Below are 13,662 nucleotides of genomic sequence, written 5' to 3' on the forward strand. Positions count from 1 at the left end.
TAGATAAATGTGAGGTGATGCATTTTGGTAGATCGAATCGGGCCAGGACCTACTCCGTTAATGGTAGGGCGTTGGGGAGAGTTATAGAACAAAGAGATCTAGGAGTACAGATTCATAGCTCCTTGAAAGTGGAGTCACAGGTGGATAGGGTGGTGAAGAAGGCATTCGGCATGCTTGGTTTCATTGGTCAGAACATTGAATGCAGGAGTTGGGATGTCTTGTTGAAGTTGTACAGGGCATTGGTGAGGCCACACTTGGAGTACTGTGTACAGTTCTGGTCACCCTATTATAGAAAGGATATTATTAAACTAGAAAGAGTGCAGAAAAGATTTACTAGGATGCTACCGGGACTTGATGGTTTGACTTACAGGGAGAGGTTAGATAGACTGGGACTTTTTTCCCTGGAGAGTAGGAGGTTAAGGGGTGATCTTATAGAAGTCTATAAAATAATGAGGGGCATAGATAAGGTCGATAGTCAAAATCTTTTCCCAAAGGTAGGGGAGTCTATAACGAGGGGGCATAGATTTAAGGTGAGAGGGGAGAGATACAAAAGGGTCCAGAGGGGCAATTTTTTCACTCAAAGGGTGGTGAGTGTCTGGAACGAGCTGCCAGAGGCAGTAGTAGAGGCGGGTACAATTTTGTCTTTTAAAAAGCATTTGGACAGTTACATGGGTAAGATGGGTATAGAGGGATATGGGCCAAGTGCAGGCAATTGGGACTAGCTTAGTGGTATAAACTGGGCGACATGGACATGTTGGGCCGAAGGGCCTGTTTCCATGTTGTAACTTCTATGATTCTATATTCTAGCCCTCTAGATATACCTAACATTCCATTAGACTTTTTGATTTTTTTTGTATCTAACCACTACATTTTAGTGATCAGTGTACATGGAACCCTAAATCTCTTTGGACCTCTACTTTTCTTAGCTTTGCGCCATTTAAAAAAATACTCTGATCTATCCTTTTTACATCCAAAATGGATGACCTCATGCATACCTGAGTTTAAATCCATCTGCCACAGTTCTGCCCATTCAACTTAATCTATCGATGTCTCTGTAATTTTACGCTCCCGTCTATGCTACTTACTATGCCACCAATCTTTGTTATCGGCAAACTTGGATATATGGCTCTCTATTGTGTTATCTAAGTCATTTATAAATATAGTGAATAGTTAAGGCTCTCGCACAGATCCTTGTGGGACACCACTAGTCACTTCCGTCCAATTCGAGTACATACCCATTATCCCTACCGCCTAACTAATCTCCTAACCAGATCAATAATTTAGTACCATAGAAAAGATACAGCACAGAAAGGGGCCATTCGGCCCATCGTGTCTGCGCCGGCTCGAAGAACAACCAGGTGCCCATTCTAATCCCACCTTCCAGCACCCGGTCCGTAGCCCTGCAGCTCACAGCACTTTAGGTGCAGGTCCAGGTACTCCCTGCCTCTGCCTCTGCCTCATGTCCCCTCTAATCCTTCCGCCAATCAGCTTAAAGCTATGTCCTCTTGTTCGTGAACTCTCCGCTACGGGAAACAGGTACTTCCTGTCTACTCTCTCTGGGCCTCTCATAATTTTGTACACCTCAATCAAGTCACTCCTCAGCCTCCTCTGCTCCAAGGAAAACAACCCCAGCCTATCCAATCTCTCCTCATAGCTGCAATTTTCAAGCCCTGGCAACATTCTTGTAAATCTTCTCTGCACTCTCTCCAGAGCAATTACGTCATTCCTGTAATGTGGCGACTAGAACTGCGCACAATACTCCAGCTGTGGCCTTACCAGCGTTTTATACAGTTCCATCATTACATCCCTGCTTTTGTATTCTATATTTCGGTTAATAACGGAGAGCATTCCGTATGCCTTCTTCACAACCGTATCTACCTGTACTGCCACCTTCAGGGACCTGTGCACATGCAATCCAAGGTCTCTCACTTCCTCTACCCCTCTCAATATATTCCTGTTTACTGCGTATGCCCTTTTACTGTTTGCCCTCCCTAAGTGCATTACCTCACACTTCTCCGGGTTGAACTCCATTTACCAATTTTCCGTTCACTCCACCAACCCATTGATATCTTCTTGGAGTCTACAGCTATCCTTTTCACTATCAACTAAACGGCCAATTTTTGTGTCGTCTGCAAATTTGACAATCATGCCCCTTACATTCAAGTCCAAATCATTAATATATACTACAAACAGCAAGGGACCCAACACTGAGCCCTGTGGCACACCACTGGAAACGGATTTCCATTCGCAAAGACATCCATCGACTTTTACACTTTGTTTCCGGTTACTGAGCCAATTTTGGATCCAATTCGCCACATTTCCCTGTATCCCATGGGCTTTTATCTTTCTGACCAGTCTGCCATGTGGGACCTTGTCAAATGCCTTACTAAAATCTATGTAGACAACATCCACTGCACTACCCTCATCAATCCTCCTTGTCACTTCCACAAAGAATTCAATCAGATTTGTAAGGCATGACCTTCCCTGAACAAATTCTGCTGACTATCCCTGATTAAACCATGCGACAGTTTATCCTTTCTCTCAGTATTGATTCTAATAGTTTGCCCACCACCGAGCTAAGACCGACCGGCCGATAATTGTTTGGCCTTTCCCTCGTACCCTTTTTAAACAACGGTACTACGTTTGCAGTCTTCCAGTCCTCCAGTACCTCCCCTGTATCTAGTGAGGATTGGAAAATGATCCTCAGAGCATCTGCTTTCAAGGATTCCAGTCCCTCTAGTACTTTCTCTCTCGTTATGTTTACCTTATCCAATATTTCACACCTCTCCTCTTTAAATACTACGTCCGGATCATCCCTTTCCTTTGTGAATACGGAGACATAATATTCATTTAAAACCCTACACACATCCTCTGCTTCTATACACAAGTTACCCTCATCATCCCTGATAGGTCCCACCTTTTCCTTAGCCATCCTCTTGTTCTTAATGTACTGATAAAACATCTTTGGGTTTTCTTTAATCTTACAAGCTAATATTTTTTCATGCCCTCTCTTTGCTTTCCTTATTTCCTTTTTTATGTCATCCCTGTACTTTCTATACTCCTCTAGGCTTTCTGCAGTATTTAGTTTTCTGTGACAGTCATAAGCTTTCTTTTTCTGCTTTATCTTGCCCCGTATACTTCTAGACAACCAGGGGGCTCTAAATTTGGCAGTGCCACCCTTTTTCTTTGACAATTGTAAACAATTTTACAACACCAAGTTATAGTCCAGCAATTTTATTTTAAATTCACAAGCTTTCGGAGGCTACCTCCTTCCTCAGGTGAACGATGTGAAAATGAAATCCTCGAGATGAAATCGCATGAAATCTTTTTCTTTGAGGGGACGTGTCTGCATTGTACCTGTAGAATTTCACTTTTTAGTGCCTCCCTCTGGCTTGCCACTGATTTCTCCTCAAGTAGTTGTGTCCAGTCCACTTCTGCCAAATCACCTCTTAGTTCTGTAAAATTTGCCTTCCCCCAATTTAAAACGTTTACTCCTGATTTAACTCTGTCCTTTTCCATAATAATGCTAAAACTAACTGAATTGTGGTCACTATCTCCAATATGGTCATCCACTGTCACTTCACCCACTTGCCCATCTTCATTTCCCAGGACTAAATCTAGAATTGCATCCCCTCTTGTTGGGCTTGTCACATACTGGCTAAAAAAGTTCTCCTGGACACCGATCAAGAATTTTGCACCCTCTGTGCCCCTCACACTGTTTGAATCCCAGTTGATGTTAGGGTAGTTGAAGTCGGGTACTATTATTGCCCTCTTATTTTTGCACTCAGAAATTTGCCTACATATTTGTTCTTCTATCTCCCTTTTGCTATTCGGGGGTCTATAGTACACTCCAGTAGTGTGACGGCCCCTTTTTTATTTCTTAGCTCAACCCATATGGCCTCGATTGATGATCCATTTATCATATCATCCCTTCTCACAACTATAATTGATTCTTTAACCAATAATGCTACCCCCCCCCCTCCTTTTTTATCACCCACTCTATCCTGCCTGAAAATTCTTTATCCAAGGATATTGAGCTGCCAATTATCCCCCTCTTCAAGCCAGGTTTCCGTTATAGCAATGATATCATGCTGCTATGTGTCTATCTGTGTCCTTAGCTCATCTACTTTGTTTGTAATACTCCTTGCATTGAAGTATATACCCTTTAACCCTGTCAAATTCCTGTGCTGAACACTATTTAACCTTTGCTTCTTTTGCCTTTCTGTGTCGCGAAACTACGTCACTAACTGCTTTTCTACTTCCCATTTCTTGATCTAAATTTGTCCTTTCTGTACCTGCCCTTTGGTTCCCATCCCCCTGCCATAGCAGTTTAAACCCTCCCCAACAGAACTAGCAAATGCCCCCGCGAGGATATTGGTCCCAGTTCTGCTTGGGTGCAACCCGTCCAGCTTGTACAGGTCACGCCTTTCCCAGAATCGGTCCCAATGCCTCAGGAATTTAAACCCCTCCCTCCCACACCATTTCTCAAGCCATGCATTCATCTGGTCTATTCTCCTATTTCTGCCTTCAATTCCATGTGCTTTAATTTTATCTAACAGTCTTTTATGTGGAACCTTACAGAATGCCTTCTGGACGACCATATAAACTACATCCATAGACATTCCCCTGTCTACTACCGTAGTTACTTCCTCAAAAAATTCAATTAGGTTCATTAGACATGATCTACCCTTTACAAATCCACATTGGCTCTCTTTAAATCAGCTCAAATTTCTCTAAGTGCTCAGTCATTCTGTCCTTAATTGTGAACTCCAATAACTTCTCGATAACAGGTGTTAGACTAACAGGTCTAGAATTTCTCTCTCTCACCTTTCTAAAATAATGGAGTTACATTTGCATGACGTGATCTGTTGTGTTTTCCCTCCCAAATGTTCTCAATCCGTTCCAAGACTTGCCTTTGGAAGCTTCAATATACCGGCATAACCTGTCATCACATTTCCCCCTTTTTTTGTCCTTTGACTGCCCTAATTACTGAAGTTACACTCTGCTCCAAGTGAGGGCAGTTTGAAATGAAACGGGAATTTAGACTGCAAACCTGTTAAGTGAACAGAGCTCAACCCAAGTGTGTGAGAGGAGGATTCTTAGCTTTGTTTCAAATCATAATCTCAGCTGGTTCTTTAAGATTGTTGGGAAAAATTTTTACAGTACATACAATGACCATTTTGAAAATAAGGTCACCTGCAAAAAAAGGGCAGCTGATGCCAGTCCCCCAGATGTCCGTAACTTATAGGTTTCACTGTAGTTTAAACCAACCTATTTGGGCACTGTTCTACTGTAGCCCAGTACTGAGCAAGTCTGTGCACTTCAGGCATTAGAAAGCAATGGTGTTGGGTTCAGGATCAATATGGAAAGAAACATTTAAAGCAACTAATCATCTTAAGAATTGCCCTCTCTAATTGTGCAAAGTAACTATCTCCCCTGACTAAATACCAGCTACAACACAGAAGGCACCCAAACCTTCTCCCATACCATCAGCTTCTATCCTATGATGGTGATAAACACTCTCAATACTCACACAGTCGAATGTTTAAGTTCACAGTTTGCAGAAGTAGTTCTCATTCCATTTACCAAGGGATTGCATCCTGGAGACTCCATACCGGTGTCCATGTTTTCATTTATTCCATCTGCCTGCCTAAAGCCTCTTCCATCCAGATGTGCATTGGAATCACAATATTCTGGTACGAAACAATCTGCCTGCCAGCATAATGGATTCTGGGTGTGTGCTGCAGCACGCGATGCATTCCTCCCATGGACGTCCAGTGCAGGCGACTGAAACAGCTGTCCGCCAGAAGGTGCCAATGAGGTGTAACAGAGACTGTGTGCCATCACCATAGCAGACAATGCAACTTGGCGTTCGGGTACTAAAAAAAACACATCAGTCCCTGTAAGAGGAGAACCAGTGTTACTTTGAATCAGAAGAATAACTGCAGTAAGAAGGGGCTCAGCCAAATCAACTTTAAGTATTGACCAGATTTGTTAGCTATCATGCACATAACAGTGTGAACAGAACAACTTGCCATTTAATGGATCAAGATCCGTACATAGCGAAGTAATCCTTTACATTAACTACTCATTTCATTTTCACTCGTCCTTTTCTTTAGTAAAAATCTTGTTCACAGCATTAACAGGCTCACTGATCTAAACCACTTGCGTTACAATGTGAATATATTTCTACAAACAGTATGTTGATTACATTACCAGTTCAGCTTGTAAAATTGGTAGCTCAGTGGCCTGAACATCAGACTGTTTACATTCTAGCTCTATCCTTGATGGACCACACTGATTACATGCGCAATTTCTGCTGTGCTACTTAATAAAGCATGCCTATATTGTATATTTGTCAGCCTTTGCTTTTTTAAACTCACTCCCACCGTACCAGACATAATTCTGCACTCATTGGCACACTCTAAGTAGATCAGCTCCAAGGACTCAATGTGCTAACTACAAGGAACTTTCATACCCCACAATCCATCAAGACATGCACAATGACATCACAAACATCAATACAGTGACACTAGTAGATGCACTTTCAACCAGCATGCATCTCTGCCCAGCTCAGACTATTTAAAATTAAGTGTTTGAGTCACTATTGTAATAATTAAAATGGAGTGCAACACTGCTGCTCAGACCTATTAAAGTTGTTGCGAATGTACGCACAAAAGGTTCAATGTAAAGTGTTGCACACACCAAGCATACAACTCTGAAGTGCCCCAGATCAATTCAAGAAGCTGGGATAACATAGAAATCAAACCAGAAACTGGTACAGTAACAACTCCCTCCCCCATCTTTGATGAAAGGGATGTCAAGACTAAACAAACTGTTCAGGGACTCAACTGTGCCTGATTAGGATACAGGCTAATTCTTTAGCTCACTGGCTTTGCCCATCCCCATGTGAAATATACTGCACTGCCCCTGCCACCCAGAATATACAAGACATATTCTTGATTACTGTCCTTACGATTAAATATTACATGCAGTCCAGAGCGTCACCCCATCCATTTATTTGCATGTCACAGGCACGACGGGCCGAATGGCCTCCTTCTGTGCTGTAAAATTCTATGACCATATCGATTTGGAACTCCAAATCGGGCTCTCAAATTCTTTGCTGGCCACAGCCTCTAAGCTTCACCTTGAATGCATGGATTTTAGTTCAAGGAAATCAAACTGCTGATACAAAATGTTACCACTTTACCAGGAGCCCCATCAGACTGAAAGGATATGCACAATGCCATAGGCAGGACTTGTAAGCAGCAAAGTTCAGATTGCAAATCTAACAGATAGAAATATTTAGGCTAGCAACTGTTTTTGAAACAAATATTTAAATTCAATTTTCCTACATTTTGAGATTAGGCAAGTTTAACCCTGTAACCTCATGGAGGTATCACTCTTTCACCATCATCCCAAGTTCTGCAAAGGACTCATTACTGGAACTGGTAATATTTACAACCATGGTTTACATTTCGAATGAGACATTGAAGTCATAGAAGCAGCAGCCCAATTAAACTTAAAAGCCACCTGCTCTTGACACACACTTCATCTTAAGTGTTGCGCTTTGAGAATTTTCTACCAATTTTGGTGCATTTTACAATACCTGCTTATTAAATCCTCGCAAAATTAAATTAAACAGCAACGCCTTTCTGGAAAGCATGCACATTTAGGCATCGGACGACAATAGAATCAGTGTAAGTGCTTGCTAACATTCATCATCTAGGCTCACATGTGAACAACAGCCATTTACACAGGGTATGGGAGGCAGCTGCACACAAGGTATAGATGTAGAGCTGTTCATAGAGGTTATTATTCAAAGAGAAATGGTGCTAAAGAAGTTACTCAAAATTAAGGTAGAAATAGCAGAGGCCCCGACTATAATTTTCCAAGATTCCGTAGAAAGGGGAAATTCAGTCAGAGGACAGAAGAGTTGCAATTGAAACCCTGCCCCCTCTTCAAAAAAGGAGATAGGAATAAACCAAAAACTATAGGCCAGTCTCTCTTCAGCTGTTGGTAAACTGCTAGTTTCTATAAAACAGATAAAATATGGATAGTAAGCACTTGGAGAAACAAGAATTGATCAGGGCCAACAGATTTCTGAAGAGTAGGCCATGCTCGACAAATTTTATTGAATTCTTTGAAGGAGAATAGATAAACAAAATGCAGTGGATGCGATTTGTGGATTTTCAAAAATGATTTGGAAAGGAAGAACTTGCATTTATAAAGCACCTTTCACCTCCTCATGATGTTCCCACGTGCTTTACAAGTGGATTACTTTTGAAGTGCAATCGCTAGTTGTTATGTGGATAAACATGGCAGACAATTTCCACACAGCAAGGAACCACAAATAGCAGGTGAATGAATGATAATCATTTTTGGTGCTGGTTGAGAATGAAATGTTGGTCATGGTACCAAGTGAACTCACTGTTCTTCCAACAGTGCCATGGGATCTTTTACATCCACCGAGCTAACAGGCATTGTTTAACATCTTATCTGAAAGGCAGCACTTCTGAGAATACAAACACTCCCTCAGCCTATATTATATGCTAAAGTCCATGGTGGTGCTTGAAGACAGTACTTACAAGTGCTAACAACTGAGCCAAGCTGACACTTAAGATACCATGCAAGAGACTTGTGGCAAAGATAATGGCACATGAAATTAAGGGGAAATGTGACCAATGGATAGAGGTAGTTAGTGGGCATAATGCATTGGACCTGGGTAAAAGGAAATTCCTCAGACTAGAAGGATGAAGCAAGTGATGTTCCACAGCAGCTAGTATTATAATGATCCGTACTTTGAAATTGAGGGAACAAGGAGGTACATTTTATAGCACCTTTCATGTTCTCAGAACATCCCACTGCTCTTCACAAGCAATTAAGTACTTCTGAAATGTAGTCGTTGTTGTAATGCAGGGAAACATGGTACCCAAATGATGCACAGCAAGGTCCCACAAACAGCAAGATAAATGACAGTATCAAAATTTGGAAATGGAAAGGTATGGAAAATTGTGAGGAGGACTGAGAAAGACTGCAGGGCATAGATAGCCCAGCAGGACAAGCAGATATGTGGCAGATGCAGTTCAACGTAGAAAAATGCAAAGTAATAAATTTTGGAATAGAGGACCAGAGTTCACCTTAAATAGTACTTTTTAAATGGGGTATAGCAGAGAAGCCTTGGTGTGCAGATGCACATATCAATATAGGTGACAGTGCAAGTAAATAAGGCTATAAGAGACAGCAAATGGAACCCTTGGTTTTGTATCTAGAGTCATAGAATACAAAAACAAGGAGACAATATTGAACTTAGCAATATGCAATTAACATATTGTGTATAATTTTGGTCAACCCATCACAGGTAGGAAAAAAAGCAATGGCAAAGGTTTTAGGGGTTACAGTTATGCAGAGAAACTTGAGAAGTTTAGTGGTTTTTTCCCCCAATAGTGGAGAGAAGGTTGAGGGTTGAACCTGTTAGAGGTCTTCAAGATCATGAAGGCATATGATAGATGGGTTAAATAGTAATAGTTTCTATTGAGCAGAATGGTAAGGAGGAAGCAAAAATTTAAGATAATGACAAAAAAAATGTAGAGATCAGAAAAAATGTCTTCACGGTGGGTGATTATAATGGCCTGGACTATCTAGAGGAAGAGGAGGGTGCGCACCCTAGGGGGAGGGGCAGGCGAAGTGGCGTGGTCACTCCTTTCCCCACGTTGCACCTTCAGGGTGCTGATTTGGGGGGGGGGGGGGGGGGGGGAGAAGACACGAGACCGCAACAAGCCTCACCTCACCGCCTCTCCAACTCCTGGTCCTTCTAGCTCTGTGCGAGACACATGCAACTCCCCACTCACAGGCAGTCGCCAAGCTGCTGCCACTGGGCCCATGGGAGGAAACTCGATTGATAAATCCCACCTGTTGGGGAGGGGGGGAGGTGAGGGACCTGAGTCCCAGTCCCCTGTAAGACGGGGTACAAGTCGGCCCCGTTTTGATGAGACTGGGGAGGGGAATTCATTAATCGACAGGTGAGGCGAAAGATGGTTGCTGAGCACATGACTCTCTTGCCTCCATGAGACAGGAGATCAAGGGTGTTGGCCAGAACATTTGTGACCAGCAGGCAAATACTGGGCACAATGTAGGTCACCTTTTCCAGGTTCTTTCACATGTAGCTGAGGTGAACGCAGCGAGTACAGCCGTACTGCACCTGACGCCCGTGACAGACCCAAGAGCCAACAGCTTGCCCTCCACCGGACGCTACTTTTCCCAATGTCCACTTGGTGCAGTAGCACCCCAGCTCCGAGCTCCTTGATTACAGCCAATAGACAAGGTACAGAGGTTGTGCGCTTGGTACAAGAGGGGTCGGCTCACAGGGAGGGACAAGGACCAGGACAAAATAGGGTCCCCCTCTCGGACAGAGTGTACCTCCTCTTGCTCAGACTTTGTCACAGCGACCCTCAGGCACACCTCTGAGGGGGCAAGTCTGTTCATTTTTTTTGTTGTTTGTTGTTATTCTATAGTTGGTGTTTTGCTATTTAATGATTCTTTTATGATTGTTAATATAATAAATTTTGTTGCTGCTGATGCTGTCCTTAAATCTTAGTCAAAAGTCATTCGTAACGATTTGCAACATTTTATTACTATCAACCTATTACAGCTGTTTCCAAAGTAGAAAATGACTAAATTAACTCAATTTTTATTTACAGTTTTGCACTAAGCATCTCAATGTTTAATTTAAGTTTTGCAATTAATACCTGTTTCTTAAAAGTTTTGCACAAAGTATTTGCTGCTACAATAAAAGTTCACTGTTTCACTTTTAATATTGCTTGTCCTTTTGTGCGCTTTCCTGGGGAGGGGAGGCATTTTGCCACTTTCATCACTGTCCAAATGTATGAGCCACCAGCTGCTCTCTCGCCGCCCTGCCGTCTGCAGTGGTTTCTCGGGAGAGTGGCGGGGGCCACAAACCATGGTCCTCCACCTCATCCATTTCCACCCGTCTGCCTGGTTAAGGGTCAGTCCTTCCTGCAGGGCAAAGTTGTGCAATGCACAGCATTCCACCACAATCCTCGCCACTTTGACAGGTGAATACTATAAACTTTCCCCGACCTGTCCAAGCACCAGAAGCATGATTTCAGCACCCCTATTGTTTTCTTCACTACTTGGCACGTGCACACGGTTGTACCTTTCCTGTGCTGCACTATTGGTCCTGCGGTAGGGTGCCATCAGCCATGGCTTTAGCGGGTAGCCCTTGTCACCTAAGATCCATCCAGATCCTTACCGCATTCTGGTGAAGGAATCATAAGCACTTCCCTTGTGATCTGCATTGACGTTCATCGCAAAGCATCATCACATTTAACTGGTGATGTATGTGACAGGTGCATCATTGGATGCCTTCAATGTCACAGGGGTTCCGTCCACAGCCCCCTGTACTTTGGGGAAGCCAGTGATCCTATGTAATGCGTTAGACCTCTCCCTTTGCCACACTGGGGACATGTCAAGGCTGATGAACTCAGAAGCCCTGCGGAACATGGCATCCATGACCTCCCGAATGCAGGCCCTTGCGGCACTCAGGGTGATGTTTCACATGCCACCGGTGCCTGACTGAAATGACCAGCATGCATAAAATTTGAGGGCTATGGTTACCTTCATGGTCACTGACAAGGCCCTGCAGGAATTAGAACATGGCTGAAGGTCCTCTTGTAACATTTGACAGAGGCGATTGATTGCATCCTTACTAAAGCTTAGTCTTGTCACACAAAGCTCTTCCAATATCATCTCGAAAAACAGGCTCTCCCTGTACACTCTCTGGGACGGATAATTATTCCTCCCAATAAGCCTATGGGCATGACGCCTGATTCTTTGTTGTTCCCTGCATCAGCCTTCCACTCTGTACAGTACATACATAAATAGTGGGATCCTGAGTGGAAAAGGCATCTTTCCCCCTCGTCTTTTCTTTCCCCCCACACAGGCCTCTTTAAGCATTTCCAGGACTCTTGATGTCACATCAATTTGAAAAAACATTGAAAAATTCTGACACCCGGCTCACACAGACTTTTTGTACAAGTCTCTGACGGCTAAAAAGCTCCCTCCGGCTGAATCCTGGCTTTATTAAACATGTGCAAAATTTAAATGACAGCAAGACAGGATCCTCACGTCAGTTCAGACAAGCCCTAACCTTTTCTGTCGAGTTTAGTGGGTACTTACAGCATCAGTGCAGCAACATCACGCTCTTTCATTCATTTGAATGGAGTGCCAGCCAGCGAGATGTCCTTCCTGCAAAACCTACAGAGGAGCAGGGCATCAGGTAGAGCAACTTTCAGATTTCCGCATTTGACTGCGCACGTGCGGTCGCCTGAAGTTGCCCTACCATATGCCCGGAAATAACGGTGAGCACTGATAGGCTCGCCGTTATTTTCAGAGCAAAATCCAGCCCCAATGTAATTCTCTGCCACAAATCATTGCAGAGTCCAGAAGTACTTTTAGGGAATTGCTTGAAAAAGGGGAATATTATAAGAGTATGGAGAGCAAGTATGGACTAGATGGCTGATGGAGAAAAATACTGGTACATATTTGATGGGCTAAGTGGCCTGGTTTCTGTGTTGTAACATGGAATTTGTATTGCCTACTGGTGTCCCTTTAAAAGCTAAAATCATAATGTATATGCAGAACACAAGTTCTATTAAGCTTATGTTCTGTTAAACACAGCTGCATGCTGTGCATTAGTTGTAATGCAATCACCAAGTTATTTTGCATTAAACACTAGTCCATAACATGCTCCCTCAAGAAGGTGCATTACCTTTGTTGAAAATATACATGTCTGTTTCCTGACTTAACATTTCAATGAAGTAACCATAATATATTAGATCTAGTGTTTAGTAGTGAGCCTGACCTCGTATTGGGCCGCCACGTGAGGAATACCTGGACAACAGTGACCGCAACATTATACAGTTTCAATTGGCTGGTAGAACCAAAGGTACTGAAAATCTGTAACTTGTACCAGATTTCAAGAGGGCAAACTTCGCTAAAATGGCAGATGATTTGGACAGGGTTGATTGACTAACCCTACTGGGTGGTGACGAGACTGATGCAGAATACAAATGGAAAGTTTTTAAAAACAAGATAAAAAATGTGGAAGACAAGTATGTACCTAAAGTCAAAAGAAGGGAGTATGATAAGAAAATGCCCCTGTGGCTGACTGGTCATATACAAAGACAAATAAGATGCAAACAATAACTTTTACAATCTAAAGGCATCTAATACTCAACTAAACAGCAGTTAAGTACGAGGAACAGCTAAAGAAAACGAAGACAGCTATTTGATCAGCTAGATGCACCCAGGTAACCATCATCGTTATGGATGCAATATAATGATTACTTGGATAGTGAGGGACATATTAGGGACACCCAACATGGCTTCAAAAAAAGGTAATGTCTTACAAATTTGATTCTATTTTTTTGAAAAAGTCACCAAGATGGTGGATGAGGGAAGCACAGTAGACATTCAAAATGCTTTTGACAAGGCGCCGCACAAGAGACTTCGCTACAAGATCGAAGCCTCTGGTATTAGTGGTAATATATTGAGCTGGATTGAGAACTGGCTGGAAGGCCGTAGGCAGGAAGTAGTTACAGATGGATTTGGATTTGTTTGGAGACCGGTCACCAGTGGCGC

The 13,662-nt window shown here is 42.8% G+C and overlaps 1 protein-coding gene across 3 annotated transcripts in view; it reads right to left on the reverse strand.

The window, feature by feature from the left end:
• The window catches only part of ccdc117 (coiled-coil domain containing 117), a 36,337-nt gene that overhangs the window by 19,851 nt on the left and 2,824 nt on the right, over nucleotides 1-13,662 (reverse strand). For all 3 annotated transcript variants that reach the window (XM_068005609.1, XM_068005607.1, XM_068005608.1), the window contains exon 2: nucleotides 5,534-5,900. In XM_068005609.1, the coding sequence (XP_067861710.1) occupies nucleotides 5,534-5,850 (317 nt within the window). In that variant the 5' untranslated portion in view covers nucleotides 5,851-5,900. The remainder of the gene's footprint in view (nucleotides 1-5,533; nucleotides 5,901-13,662) is intronic.

This window comes from Heptranchias perlo, chromosome 25, assembly GCF_035084215.1.
Source record: "Heptranchias perlo isolate sHepPer1 chromosome 25, sHepPer1.hap1, whole genome shotgun sequence".
Classification (NCBI taxonomy): domain Eukaryota; kingdom Metazoa; phylum Chordata; class Chondrichthyes; order Hexanchiformes; family Hexanchidae; genus Heptranchias; species Heptranchias perlo.